This window comes from Phocoena sinus, chromosome 5, assembly GCF_008692025.1.
Source record: "Phocoena sinus isolate mPhoSin1 chromosome 5, mPhoSin1.pri, whole genome shotgun sequence".
NCBI lineage: Eukaryota > Metazoa > Chordata > Mammalia > Artiodactyla > Phocoenidae > Phocoena > Phocoena sinus.
The window spans coordinates 66,190,309-66,206,147 of NC_045767.1; the positions used below are offsets into that span (position 1 = coordinate 66,190,309).

General features: G+C 37.8%; 1 protein-coding gene across 2 annotated transcripts in view; it reads left to right on the forward strand.

Annotated features, from left to right (window-relative positions):
* The window catches only part of NSUN7 (NOP2/Sun RNA methyltransferase family member 7), a 62,584-nt gene that overhangs the window by 11,497 nt on the left and 35,248 nt on the right, over positions 1–15,839 (forward strand). For both annotated transcript variants that reach the window (XM_032633776.1, XM_032633775.1), the window contains exons 3-7: positions 2,699–2,757; positions 3,461–3,591; positions 12,367–12,519; positions 12,861–13,044; positions 14,194–14,404. In XM_032633776.1, the coding sequence (XP_032489667.1) occupies positions 2,699–2,757; positions 3,461–3,591; positions 12,367–12,519; positions 12,861–13,044; positions 14,194–14,404 (738 nt within the window). The remainder of the gene's footprint in view (positions 1–2,698; positions 2,758–3,460; positions 3,592–12,366; positions 12,520–12,860; positions 13,045–14,193; positions 14,405–15,839) is intronic.

The window sequence follows — 15,839 nt, forward strand, 5'->3', positions numbered from 1 at the left end:
TCACTCCTGGGGGCTCAGTTCCCAACCTGATGCTTTTTTTTTTTTTTTCTGTCTCTGCCTGGTTACGTGGAGCTGTTTCTTGCTGCCTTTGTTCTTCTGCCAGATTCCAGTTAGTTTTCCCTGAAAATTGTTCCACATGTAGAAGTAATTTTGAACTCTTTTGGGGGAGAGGTGAGCTCCACATCTTCCTACTCCACCTTATTGATCCCTCTCAGCCTTGGCATCCTTGAAATGAAAGTTCTAGAAGTGAGTTATACAAAGTGGATCATTTGAAGGAAACTCTATGAACACAATAAAAATAGAGAAGGAGAACCTAGGGGAGAGTCAAAAGAAGAAATATCTTCCATCTTTCTTCCAGAACGGGAGGGATGATCAGACAGACTGTGTGAGTTTTAGGGGTCCAATAAATAGCACTCTTCCTTTTACACTTGAGTTTGGAACCCATGGAGAGAAAAAAAAAAAAAGATGTCTGGGGACATGGCTTTAGATCTTCAGTCAAGCAGGCTTGCAAATACTTTATTCCTGAATTAGAACTTACCGTCTAATCTAGACACAGCTGAAGAATTGCAGATTCCTCCAGCCAACTCATGCAAGGCACGTGGCAAAGAGCAGTCTGGAATGCATGCCCACCTCCTGCAGAAACACTGGCAGACAAAGACTGGAAGGGGGAGGGAGTGATATATGCCCCTGTTCATTCTTCCAAATTCACTAATTAAATAAACTCAATTTTCTTTTCACATGGAGTGATAAGTAAGGGGTAGGGAGAGAGTCCAAGGGTGTTTCTCTAGGGAAGGCCTTCTGCATTGGAAACATGAGGAATGAGGATTAAGAGTTCCCTTCAACAGACTAAAGAGAAGAGGCTTTAATTAGTGGGGCACTAGGGATAATTGGAGCTATTGTGCTGAACTAGGATAGGTGAGGTTTGCTATCTTCAAATAAGTCCTGATAACCCACATCAGTCATTAGCAGTATGTTTTATTTAGCCAGTATGGTTTGTTGTAAGAGTGAGTAGAGGATAGGCAGCATAATGTGGTGAGGAGCGTGCACTTGGGTGCCAGACTGCCTGGGTTTGAGTCCCTGATCTGACTCTTGCTGTGTGACTATGAAAATATTACATAACCAGTCAGTGCCTCATTTCCTACTTTATAAAATGGGATAATGATGGTACCTAATTCATAGGGTTGTGAGGGTTAAATGAATTAATATATGGAAAGCATTTAGAACAGTGTCTAGCACATAGAAAGCACTATCTAGAGTATATATAAGTAATGTTGATATTGCTATGTGAGAATGTTCTGTAAACTATAGATATATAAAGGCAATGCATTCTGCACAATATTAGAGACAGCCCAGAGATTGTCAGTTTTGACAGGAGCCCTAGGAAAAAAATGCAGTGTTGGCAAAATCATGTTCTGTCTTCTTTTCCTTCATTCTACTGCTCCTATTTTTAGGAGTCCAGCAACTCCATTGCTCAAAGTTCTATAGCCTATGTAGGTGTGCTATCTTAGAAGTCCTTCATTCTTATGACAAGTATATTTTCTGTGACAAAAATTGGGACTCATGCTGAGAAACTGTGAAGTAGATAGGAATTGGTTTGCGAGTACTAAGGGTGTGAAACTGTAAACTTCATTTTCCTTGTAAGTGAAATGGGGATATTGCCTTGTACAATACAGCCACAATTGGTGGCTAAAATATGGGTAGTGATACCTGAAAGATTTCCTATGAAAATCGGAGTCTGTGCTCCCAAGTTTGTCAATTCTTTTTAGTTTTCCCATCCCCCAGATAAAAACTGAAATTCAGTGTGTATTGTGTATATAGGAGGTGTTCCATAAATGTTGAATGAATTGAAGCTGTCTTAGCTCCCTGTTAACTGACTAAAGCATTTGTTATATGATATATATACTTAAGTAGTTATAACAAAAGAACACTCGTGTGCCCTGTGGAGGTTTTAAAATGTGTTCATGTGTTTTCATTTAGTACCTCTGCAATTATCCCTCTGCCTGGAATGCTCTCTTTTTCCGGATCTTTACATGGCTAACTCCTTGTCATTTGGGACTTAGATTAAATGTCATCTTATCAATGTCGTCACTAGTGAGTTCTACCAAATATTTAAGTAAGAAATAACACCAATTTAACACAAACTCTTCCAGAGTTTAAATCCTAATACCAACATTGACAAAGATATTACGAAAAGAAAATTATAGACCAATATCCTTCATGAACATAAACACAGAACAAAAATCTATGTTTATTAAAGCATCTGTAATATGATATATATATATAGTTAAGTAGTTATAACAAAAGGAGACTCATGTGCCCTGTATAATAAAATATTAGCAAATTGAATCCAACAATATGCAACATAAAGAGGATAAGACATTATAAATGAGATCCTCTTTAATGTTTTTCAAGGGATATAAATTAAAGATTGGAATTCCTTTATTACTACTTGAGCTATTCAGATAATGCTGCTTTGACTGTGATTCCGTGTGGAGCCTGAGTCACAGGGGTCCAGGATTCATAAAGATTACAAATATTTCATCATGTCATTGTAATTTGAGTCTTTATCAAGAATTAGGTATGTTTTAGATATGAAAGTAAAAGTATTTTATAGCATTGTCCAAAGTGTATTTTGATTCCAAAATTTTCATTTTCAGCTTTGGAGTTTTCAGTAACAGACATTTTCCTTGTCTTGTAGTTCAAGATATTTTGGAAACTATATTAATAGACAGCTATATCTTCCCAAGTACCATAATAGTAAGTGTATAACTTTTACATGATTACTTGTCTCGTGGTTGTTAATTAGAAAGTACTAAAAAGCCTTCAGATTTAAATAACTAGTTTGTTTAATGCTGAGACTTCTTCAAAACACGTCCTTAACTCTCATACTTCTAAGGCTTCTAATATAGATCCTATTCCTTTCATTTTGATGAATCTGCCAAAAATTGTCCTTTTTGAGAGGTTTATTTTTTATTGGATTTTTTTTCTAGTTTGCAGTCCTTTTCTTTTTTCTTTTATTTATGTATGTATGTATTTATTTATTTATTTTTGGCTGCGTTGGCTCTTTGTTGCTGTGCACGGGCACTCTAGTTGCAGCAAGCGGGGGCTACTCTTTGTTGTGGTGCATGGGCTTCTCATTGCAGTGGCTTCTCTTGTTGTGGAGCACGGGCTCTAGGAGTGCGTGCTTTAGTAGTTGTGCACGGGCTTAGTTGCTCCGCGGCATGTGGGATCTTCCCAGACCAAGGCTCAACCTGTGTCCCCTGCATTGGCAGGCGGATTCTTAACCACTGTGCTACCAGGGAAGTCCCTTTGCAGTCCTCTTCTATCTCCCAATTCAACCAGACTATGTAAAAATAGTCATATTTTTATGACTGCTCTCTTATGAAAAACAATGGAATGGAAAATATTGCTATTAGATATTGTTTGTATGCTTTTCTTTATGTGTGTTTCCCCTTGGTAGCCAGATCATTTGAACAGTCTTATCATTGTGATGCTGTATGATTTCCAAGATAGAAAATTTCAAGCTCGTCTCCTTTCTGATAATGAAGAGTCTATAGCGGAAGTTCTAGAAGTAGAGAACCTTCTTAACAGGTAATTGTAAAGGTGAAAACAATGTTTTATATGAAATCATTATTGGTATTTTCACTGGTGAAATTGTGTACAATATAATGTGTAGATAACTGTTAAAATTTTATAGAGAAAAAATATAAAAGTTGATAAGTTTCTTGAGTTCCTTTACAAACAAATCTTGAACAGGGTAAATATTCTGCTTAAATTCAAGTTGTTTTTCAAAGCTTGAATTGTAGGATCCAACTTGTAAGTATTTGGAAAATGATGAAAAATTCCTGACAATTTTTAGCACGTACTTAAGTTACACTTCATTTGAAACTGCTATTATTTGTTTACCTGGCTTTGTTTATAGCTCTTTAAAAAAAATCTAACATGTATCAAACAAGAAAATTCCAACAGTAGATAAGAACCTGTCACTCTTCCAAGTTGAAAAAAAAGATCTACAACTTCATGTTAGTAGTTAAGAACAAAACTAACATGTTTTAAATTTGTTTTCCTTCTATCCTAAATATCAGCAGAAACCTAGTATGGGGATAATAATAGCATCTACCTAAAAAGGTGGTTGTGAGAAGTAAATAAACTAATGTATATAAAATGCTGAGCTTAGAGTCAGACACTTAGTAGATAGTCAATCAGTGTTAAATGCTACTGTTGTTAGGGCTTTTGTTATTACATCGTTGAACCTTAATAGAAAGCACAATATAGCAACAACAGCCATCTTGTAGGAAGATTTTTACCAGGTGAATAATCTGCAACAGTTGTCATATGTCATTTTATATTATTATGGGAAACTCAAGCAGTTTCACTTACAGTATTGAAGGTTGAGACCAGAGGACTCACGTAATGGCGTTATAGTAATAACTTACCTTTATTAAACACTTAATATGTATCAATCATTGTTATAAGAAGCTCTTTATATAACAACTCTTTGAGGTAGATATTGTTACCAACCTGTATTTTTACACATGGGAAAACTGAGGCACAGACATGTTAAAGGACCCTGCCTAATGCCATAGAGCTAGAAAGGGGAGTAGCCAGAATACACATTCAGGAATGCTGACTCTAGAGCCCAGGATTTAAGCATTTATATGCTACTACTCCTTCCACTTAAGATAGTGAGTGGTGGCTAAAGTACTCTAGAAGATGAAAGATATGACATAGTCATATCTCATGTCAGTTGTAGCCATGAGAAATTTGGAGATGGAGAAAAGCAAAAGCAATCAGATGCATGTACCCTCTGTGTTAGATAAGTAAGGATCTTGCCCCTGATTACTGCATAGGTTTCTGGGCAACTACTTCACCCATACCAGTACCGGGCAACCTGCCTCTGAGGATGGGCACCCTCGATGGGTGCAGATACATTAGAGAAAAGTTGGTGGGGCAGTATGCTCTGGGACAGGCTCTGAGTTTCAGCTTTCCTGAGCTGCTGTCAGTTTCTGTTTGACTTAGTCGGGACTCAGGAGATGTTCATGGAAGTCTCAACTTAGTCTCAGTGAGCATAATGAGAGCTGAGGTTAGGAAAGCCACAGGGCTCCAACCAAGTAAGAAAGACCAGACTGTGGTTTCATGAGCAGCAGATTTTTAGCTGAGAATGTTAGCAAGCCAGGCAGGAAATAGGACAAGCAAAGGTCATGGCTCAGGAGGCCAGAGGAACCAGAAGATATTACTGTCTTAGGTTACTGATTCTCCAGATTTTTCCCTTTCCCCATAATACATACCATGCTACCTCCTGCCTTGACACACATCTGGTTGCATTCTTGTCAGGGCAAGAAGCTGTCAGTGCAGTTTTTCCCCCTACCCAAACCAATAGAGCTTCATATAATGCAGATCTTATTCCCACATTAATAAGTTATTTCATACCCAATTCATGCTATACTCAATTCATAATATGCTATAGGAGAAATGCGTGTATTTAGTGATTGAATTGCAGAGAACAGTAGTGCAGTATACTTATATAAAGATAACACTGAAAAAAATCCATGTATAATGATAAAAATCATGCTGAGAAAATACATGTATAAAGATAGCACTAAAGGGTTTTAATCAAGAGTCTCAGCTTTCAAGTAATAGAAACCATCTTCAGTTAGCCTGAGCAAAATGGAAAATGTTCTTATAAAGGTATTGGAACGTCTCATGCAACTCAGAGAATCAGGAAGAGGATGAAAGCAGGAGCTGGAAAGATGTCAGGACCTTTATCTCTGCTTCTTTGTCTCTATCTTTTTAACTCTGCTTCTCTCAATATCTGCTACATTCTTTTCCTCAGCAGATCTGCCTTCTCTGCTTCTCTAGTCTACATGGAGAAAACCCTACTATTGCACTCCACGTCTTGAGCTTACTTGTTACAGTTGTTAGTTTCTTCACTTAGACTAACTTATTCTCTCTAACCCCAATTCTAAATTATAATCCCTCCCCTGGGAATTTGATTGGCTCCATATAGGTCAGGTGCATTCCCCTGGGCCAATCCCCCATAGCCAATGGAGCAGAATTCTGAACTGAGACAGAATGGTAGCGGCCAACATCTGTAGATCATCTGTGGCTTGGGGCTGGGCACTGTTGTCCCCAGGGAAATAGAATCATTGTAAGCTTGAAGTATACTTTCGTTAACGTTTCTACCAAGAAGACGAAGACTAATTTTAAGAGGTGATAGAAGTAATTATTTAGCAAGAAATTGAATGAGAATTATTTCCTCCTTATGAAAATTGTTTGATCTTTGTTGTTATTGTCTCTTCCAGAGATCCTTGTGTTTTATCACTCTACCAACTTGTATCTTTTTTAAAAAATTTTCTTTTATTTTTTTATATAGCAGGTTCTTATTAGTCCAACTTGTATCTTTTTCTTCATTTGTTCATAGCTTTAGGGATATAATCCAAGATGACACCTATTATCATTTTTGACATATGCAAGGTCTTTAAGAACTCATTCCTTGTACAAAATGCAACTATATTTTAAATACTATGTGACTGGGTTAAATAAAAGGAGACCACAGCTTCTTCCTTTCTTACTCCCCCCCTGCCTTACACTAGCCCAAGAATCTGATTCTGCCAAATAATTTGTTGGGCTTTGGTGAGGCAGAATTGGGGAATGGGCAGTGAAAGAGTAGAGAGGCAGGAGAGGAAAGACTTAGTGGTCCATCCTCCCAAACCACCCAAAACTGTCCTGAAACCTTCCGCATTACAATTAAGGCACCACCAGCTTCTTAGATATCATCCTTGATTCCTCTTTCCTCCCCTCCCCGGTGCCCATACCACACCTAATACATCAAGTTCTGTAACTCCAATTGGAAAACATGCTGAATGTGTCTACTTGTTTCCATTTCCACTCCTACTGTCCAAATCCAAGCCACTATAATGGGTCACTTGGACTACTGCAATAGTAGTCCTCCTTCCCTGCCTGTAAGTCTTACTTTTTCACAATCTGTTCCACATGGCAGGTAAAGTGATATTTTAAAAAAGTGATTATATAGTCATGACAGAGTATCTAGGATCAAGCTATATTCCTCCTGTAAGCAGCTAGATGGACAAAATATATGAGGCAAATATTTTGGACATTAGACAAAAAGCAGCACAGAATTTTGATCCTTGAGAGAATGAAAACAAATGAGGTGAGCCCTAGAATAGTCCTGGCTATATACCTACAGGTACTTTCCAACTGCAGTGCAGGAAGGAGGATCTCAAGAGGAAAACTGTAGTCTTACTAAAGTAAGAAAACAGATCAGAGTTTTGGGGTGAGCATCTGAAATGGTCATTTTTTTCTCCCTTTTTCTAGGGGGGGGGGTACGCGGGCCTCTCACCGCTGTGGCCTCTCCCGTTGCGGAGCATAGGCTCTGGACGCGCAGGCCCAGCGGCCATGGCCCACGGGCCCAGCTGCTCTGCGGCACGCGGGATCCTCCCATACCGGGGCACGAACCCACGTCCCCTGCATCGGCAGGTGGACTCTAAACCACTGCGCCACCAGGGAAGCCCTTTTTCTCCTTTATTCTATTAATGTGGTAAGGTAATTCACATTGAATGATTTATGAATGTTAAAACCATCCATGGATTTTTGGGATAAATCACTTTTGCTTGGATATATCCCTTTTCTTCTATTCCTCAGTTTTCTCATTCACATAATGCTCCAGGGTTTCTCATTTGCTGAAATGCTCCCTAAACACTTGTTCATGGGTTTTTGTCTCTCATATTCTCTCCACCCCTTCTTTGGAAACTCTTAGCCCATTTCACTTACTTAGTGAATATTCTGAAACAGTTGTCAGTATGATGTCTGCTTTTATATTTGTATGGGAAATTCAAACAGTTCACTGAAGATTATCCTTTGGCATTAAGAAAATATTCAATTTATATTTAAAGAGAACCATATTTCTTTTGTGTTAGGCATTACTAATGGCACTCCAAAACTTGAGATATTTTGGGAATTCCCTGGCAGTCCAGTGGTTAGGACTTGGCACTTTCACTGCGGAGGGCCTGGGTTTAGTCCCTGGTCAGGGAACCAAGATTCCACAAGCCATGTGGTGTGGCCAAAACAAAACAAAACAAAAACAAAAAGCAAAACAAACTAACAACAAAAAAAACTTGAAATATTTTGTTCATTGTTAGATAAAATTTCTGAAAATTTGAAGCCAACACGGAGTAAAACCTTTTTTGTATTAGGTAGGATTCTTTTTTGACTACACACAGGACTCCAACTCAAACTAGATTAGACAAAAGAGAAATTTTACTGTAAGGTATCACACGGAAGAATTGAACAATGAGACTTGCAGGAAAGACATTGACGTGGCTACGCTTCTACTAACTAAATCCTGTGGCTCAAGTATCATCAGGGCTCTCTTCGACTCTAGTCTCTGCCTCTTTGTGTGCTTTACCTTCATTCTTGGATCTTTTCTTCTGTTCATAGAATGGGAAACTTGGCTGCTGACTACTCAGGAGCTTTACATCGTACACAGCACGAAAACTAGAAAGACTGGCTTGACTCTCGGTTGCTGCACACAAAAATTCGCTTGACTCTGGTTTGGGTCAAGTGCTCACCCTCTCCCAATCAACTGTAGTCAAGGAGACAGAGTCAGTTAGGAACACCTCCCAAGAAAATTATATGAATGGAAGGAGGAGAGGAACATTTTTCGTAAGAGGGGAAGTTTCTATTCCCAGAAGGGAAGTGGTGCTTAGAATAGAAATCTGTAGGTTTCTGCTCTAAATGGAAACATTGCTCTGTAAATATGCTTTGCTGTTTAACATCTCCATTTTTTACGGTACTCTGCCCTCTGTCTGTATGTCTTTTCTCTTCTTGTGGTCTGGAAAATTCTTGCTTTTCCTTTAATAGTTCAGGTTTCTCCTCTTGGAAGTCCCTTTAGGCTGATTTTGTTCTTCCAATACATTTACTCTCTTCTTTATCTATGTATCTTATAACATTAACCATGTTGAGCTATAATTATTTGTTTGTATGTCTGTTTTACCACCTAATTGTAAATTACTTAAGGGTAGGAACTATCTTTTAATCTTTATAGCTCAGGTCTGATAGCAGTACTTGATTAATACTAGTAATAAAAGAATGAGCATATTGGACTTTCCTGGTGGTCCAGTGGTAAAGAATCCGCCTTCCACTGCAGGGGACACGGGTTCGATCCCTGGTCGGGGAACTAAGATCCCACATGCCGCGGGGCAACTAAGCCCGCGTGCCACAACTAAAGAGCCCACACGCTCTGGAGCTCACACACCACAACTAGAGAAGAGAAAACCCGCACGCCACAACTAGAGAGAAGCCGTGCCTCAACGAAAGATCCCGCATGCCTTAATGCAGATCCCGTGTGCCTCAACTAAGACATGACACAGCCAAAAAAAAAAAAAAAAAAAAGAATAAGCATATTAATCATTATCGTTTCTTGAATAACTTAACTTTAAATACATTCAAAATTATCTTTGCAACCATTCTATAAGTTAGATACTACTTCTTAATTCCTAGAGCTTAGAGAAGCTAAGTAACTTGTCTAAAGTCACATAGCTAGTAATTAGTGGAACCAGAATCTGAACCCAGGTAATCTGATTGCAGAGTCCAAACCATACTGGCTGGAGAGACAGAGGAACAGCAAAGTAGAGAAAGAGGGGAATGGATGTGGCATGTAAGCAAAAGTGGTAAATAGTTCAGTGTGTGACTAGAGGTAGATTTATGGATGTGAGTGGTGAGAATTGAGGAAGGAAGAGTTGGTTCAGGTTAAATTATTAATATCCTTGTGTGTCATGATAAAGAGTTTGGATTCTGGCCTGTAGCTAATGGGTTCATTTAAGATTTAAGCTTAGGAATTATATAACTACAATTTAACATACAGAAACAAAGCTCTGGCTACATGTATGACAGGGATGCTGATAAAAAGATAATTAAGCAACTCTCTGCCATAGCACAAATTGTAGCAGGATTTGGAGTTCTGGATCAAGAATGTTGGGAAAGGCTGTTTTTGCTTCCGTTTTCATCACTGCAGTCTACCTTAAAGCTATGGAAGTATTTTTAGCAATCACAGGATATTTTATTTATGGAAGTGATATATCTTGTTATCCTAATAGCATTTGGATTTGGTCTTTGTCCTCAATCTGATACTGTATGTTTATATAAGAATCTTTATAACTGTACATATACTTCAAGTTACTTTTTATATGATTAAATTATATTAAAATTCACAGTCCAAAATGTTTGCTATCTGGGTTTTGGAAAATCTTTTCTCCCTATACTCCCTGTATATACACAACACATACATTTTTCTAGGCTTCACATCTCTGATCTTTATATTTAATGATTGAATAATTGTCAGTAGCATTTATTATGGTAAATTCGAACTACGTAGGTATTTGGAAGGACTGTTTAGTCAAAAATAGTCTGTTCTCAGAAACATCTCAGTGTATAATATAGAACAGTAACTCATCCCCTTTATATTAATTTATTCTTTGATGTGCATTAATATATAATTATTTTTAATGTCCCTTGCTGTAGTTCTATGACATCAGGACATAGCACTACACAAATCTGATTCTTTTTTAAAATTTAATTTAATTTATTTATTTGGTTGCACTGGGTCTTAGTTGCAGCACACAGACTCCTTAGTTGTGGCATGCGAACTCTTAGTTGTGGCATGCGTGTAGGATCTAGTTCCCTGACCAGACATCGAACCTGGGCCCCCTGCATTGGCAGCACGGAGTCTTATCCACTGTGCCACCAGGGAAGTTCCCACAAATCTAATTCTATGATAGCCCCAGAAGGCTTAATGTTTGATAACCCTCCCCTCTACCCCCACCCAAAGTGCCCCTGTGTTCTCACCCTCCCTGCCTCCCTCTCTCCCTCCCCCCCCCACCCCCTGCTCTCGCTCTCTGTCTCTATCTTATTAAGCTTTTCTGCAGCCACATACACCATTCTCAAGGAACTTGACTTTTTGTGGCATCCCTTCCTCATTTCTCATTCAAGGTTATCCTTGAGATTTATTATTCAATTAGATTCCTATTGTGAAAATGCTATGAATATAGGTCAAGAGTAAGTCCTGTATTCTCATTTATTAAAAATTTGGGCTATGACATTAAAAAAAAAATCATTGGGTCTTCATGGTTATGCTAAACAGTTCTTGTTTTTCTTTTCTGTTATTTGGAATTTTGAGGTATGGGATAGTCAGAACTGGGAAGGACTTGATACATATTCATGAAAGTTCCTTAATCTTATCAAGAGTACACTGTTGCCATCTCTGATAATAATAACTGACCTATAATGAGGGCCTGCCACGTGCTAGGCACTGTGCTAAGTATTTTACACACATGATATTAATCACCACATTAATTGCAAGGTGAGCTGATCACATTTTACAGATGAGAAAACTGAGGCTGATGAGAGATTCAGTATCACACCTGAGGTCACACAGCTAGTAAGTGACAGAGCCTGAATTTTTTTTTTTTTTTTTTTTACAGTACGCGGGCCTCTCACTGTTGTGGCCTCTCTCGTTGCGGAGCACAGGCTCCGGACGCGCAGGCTCAGCGGCCATGGCTCATGGGCCCAGTCGCTCCGCGGCATGTGGGATCTTCCCGGACCGGGGCACGAACCCTTGTCCCCTGCATCGGCAGGCGGACTCTCAACCACTGCGCCACCACGGAAGCCCCAGAGCCTGAATTTAACTTCGTTTGTCTGACTCTAAATCCTACACCTTTTTCACTACATAAAATTTGTCTCTCAGCCAGCAATTGTTTTAAATATTTGAGGAGGACTTCCCTGGTGGCGCAGTGGTTAAGAATCTGCCTGCCAACGCAGGGGACACGGGTTCGAGCCCTGATCTGGGAAGATTCCACATGCCGCAGAGCAACTAAGCCCGTGCGCCACGACTACTGAGCCTGTGCTCTAGAGCCCACGAGCTACAACTACTGAGCCCGCGTACCACAACTACTGAAGCCCGCGTGCCTAGAGCCCACGCTCCGCAACAAGAGAAGCCATGACAATGAGAAGCCCGCACACCACAATGAAGAGTAGCCCCCCGCTCACCACAACTAGAGAAAGCCCGCGTGCAGCAACGAAGACCCAATGCAGCCATAAATAAATAAATTTTAAAAAAGAAAATATTTGAGGAGATACACAGCTATACAGAGACATCAAAAACTGAAGAAAAGAAGCAGGATTATTGGATTTCCATTTTTAAATATGGCAAATTTTAATTTTAGACTTCAAAAATTTGAAATAGAATTATAGAAGTATTTGTTAAAATTCTAATTGTTAATGTTTCTAGTGGAAAATTGATAGTCTTGTCTTCAATGCAGTACTTACCAAGAATGGATTTTCTGTTTCTAGTTTTAAGACAAAATTGGCTGCGGCATTGGCAAGATGTCGAATCAAACATGATGCCCTTTCAATTTACCACATTCTTCCAGAAACAGTTAGGAACCAGGAACTAAGGGCCTCAACTTTGCCACTTTATGCTTGGATAAATACGTGTAAAATCAGGTAAGATTTCTAATCAAGTTCTTTATTTAAGTCACTTGCCTTTCAAAATAATGTGATAAGAAATATTACCTTTTTAATGGATGGGGGGCTCATCTGGGGGAGTGTTTGGGGAATCATAGTTTAGTTCAGGATTTTATCACCAGATTACCAAAAGTAATTACATAAATGTGTTAACGTTTTTGTCTCTGTTTTTCAACTTATTGTTGGCTAAAATTACAAGTTCCATTAGATGCAATATTTGCAGTGATATTTTTATTTATTGTAGGAAAAAGATTCTAGTGTTAAATAACACTTTTGATGTGTTATATTTTTAATTAAAACCTAATGTTATATATTTACAGCCCTGAAGAAGTTTATCATAGTTTGAAGAAAAAAGGCTATAATAAAGTCAAATCTGTGTTGCATATTGATAATAAAGTCTTTGCTGTGGATCAACATTGCTATGATGTCTTAATTTTTCCATCTCATCTTAAAAGTGATCTTCTAAATATAGATCTTTTCAAAGATTATAAACTTGTATTTCAGGTAAACTAACACTTACTTGCATTGTGATTCTCAGTAATCCTGCTCACCCAGAGAATTCCTCCACTTAAAAATAAAACCTAACAAATTGGTTATATTTTGTATAGGTTATCAAGGAGGTTTATAAGGCCTAATTTTCACCTTGAATAAAATTAATTCCCCTACAGCCAGTTTTCATTTTATACTTTGACATCTTTGCCCCATGTGAAGTGGGCATATTGTAAAGAACATATTCTTCCTACACACCATAGATGGGGGAACTCTTATTGCCTATAGCTAAAAGGCTATATTTTTCTCTCCCAAGGGAGGATTCAAGAGAAGGCACAGTGATTCCTTTTCTTCTTTCCATTTCTGGGGAAGATGCTAGTGCCATCCTGCATTTGAAAATGCAATGTGTAATACTTTCCCATTATCTCTTTACTATATTCCTACAGCTTTGATTTGTAAGATTTGTATATATAAACGGCTATCAATGCAGGAAGAGAATGTGAGGTATAATGTGGTTTCAATAGAAAGAGAAATGAAAAGAAATCAGGTTAAATTAATTTTTATGTGCTTAGATTTCAATTCTTGCCTCAGATTCACCTTAGTTTTGTAAGGTTTATCCCTTCATAATACCTGCATTCTTGGGCAGAGTCTCTTGGCCTTATTTTGTTGTGACACCTTGTTGAGCACTGAGATCAGATGCAGAAACTCATCTGTCCAGCCCCCTTTTATAAGCTTGTCAACCATCTTACTTTTAATCTCTGTGAGCTAGCAGCCATTTAGATGACAGTGTAATGGGGAAGAAAGAATGGCAGTAGCAAATGGGTGCATTTTCATGAAGGCTTAAGAATGGGAGCTAAGGCAGGACATCAGTAGTCTGTTAATCACATTTTGGGGATTTTGGCATTGCCTTATCACTGTATAAAAGTTAAATGATCACAGTCATAATTTAGGCTAAACAAAGTTAGGGTATTGTTTTAAATCAGTTTATATCAGTTATCTTTGTTAAGTTTATATTTTAACATATGTTAAGATGTTTTAAACTGGAATGCGTTAGGTATCTCCTCAGAATTTCTGCCAGTACTTTGTTTTACCTAAGGCAAAAAGAAGTCAGTACATGCTTCTAGTCAAACCCTTCGAAATTCTAATTGTACCATTATCTTGTAGGACAAATCTCGAAGTCTCGCTGTCCATTCTGTGAAGGCTTTATTAAATATGGATGATGATATCTTAATGGTCAATACAGGTTCGTGGTACACAGTTGCCCATATGTCAGTCTTAACAAATAATAATACCTCAAAAATATTTGTGTGTGGAGTACAATCACACGCTAAGGATCCTGACCTGAAGAACCTTTTCACAAAAATGGGATGTAAAAGTACGTACAAATATTTATTTGTTTGGTGGTAATGTTCTGTAAGATTTAGAAATGTTAAAAATATTTGAATTTGTTATCTCTCGTAATAAAAAACTCTATATATGAACTATACTCCTAAAATCCCCACTAATCTGTATTATATCAGGCTGTTCTTGTTACTTAATATTGGTTAAACAACTGCAGTTTAAATTAATGAATATATTGGCACTCTGGTATATTGCTTGACATTTACTGCATAATTTGAGTTTCAAACAATAATTAAAGTAAGTGGTAGAAATTGTCATCTTCTAATAAATAAGAACACATCACAGGAGTTCTTAAGGGACAAAGATAATATCTAGGACCAGATGCTAAGTCCTTAGGCTTCTTATTTTTAAAGAATTTTTCCACTGGATCATGCTGTGACAAAAGATAACATTTCATTATAGGTTCAGTGAAGCTGAAAAACTAAACGAATCTTTTGACAGATTCACAGGGTCAGCGAGAAGATAAGTAGAATCCAGGGCTTGACATGGAGAGGTAGACTGGTAAATACCCAGGATTTCATTGGAGCACAGAAGTATACCCTGGGTAGTGATCAGTCCTCTGATGAATTGAAGCCCAAATTCCAGTCATCTCAATTCCCAATTGTATTAAGGTGATCTGGGATTGCCAGAGGCAAAAGTAAGTTCTCTCTGGAAGAAAGTAACATCATCCTGGATCTCATATTATCTCCTAATTTTTTCAAATTCTGTGTCTGGCACTCAAGAAAAAGAAAAATCAGACAAAATAGAAGAAAGATGTGAGTGAAATAAAGAGAAAAATACTGCAATAGAAGCAAACCCACAAAAGGGCCAAGTACTGGAGGTATCAGATGTGGACTTTAACTATGATTAATATGCTGAAGAGACTAAATGACAAACTGCAGAATTTCAGCAGAGAACTGGAAACTATAATTTTTAAAAAACTCAGAAGAAAATTCTAGAATTGAAAAATACAATATGTGAAATTAAGAAATAAACAGATTTAACAGTAGGTTAAAACTAAAAGAAGGAATAAGTGAACTGATCAGTCAGAAGAAACTATCCAGACTGAAGCATCAGGAGACAAAAGGATGACTAATATGGAAGAGACCATAAAATACACATGAGATTCAGTGATCCAGTGATGTCAGGTATGTTGTGATTGGGAACCCAGAAAGAGAGGAGAAAAGGAACTGGGAAAAAACAATATGTGAAATTCGGACTGGGAGTTTTTAAAAATTGATTAAAGTCACAGATTCAAGAAGTGCTATGAACTCCAATAAAAATAAATGTGTATAAATCACAGCAAGATCCTTTTTGACCCACTTCCTAGAGAAATGGAAATAAAAACAAAAAATAAACAAATGGGACCTAATGAAACTTAAAAGCTTTTGCACAGCAAAGGAAACCATAAACAAGACCAAAAGACAACC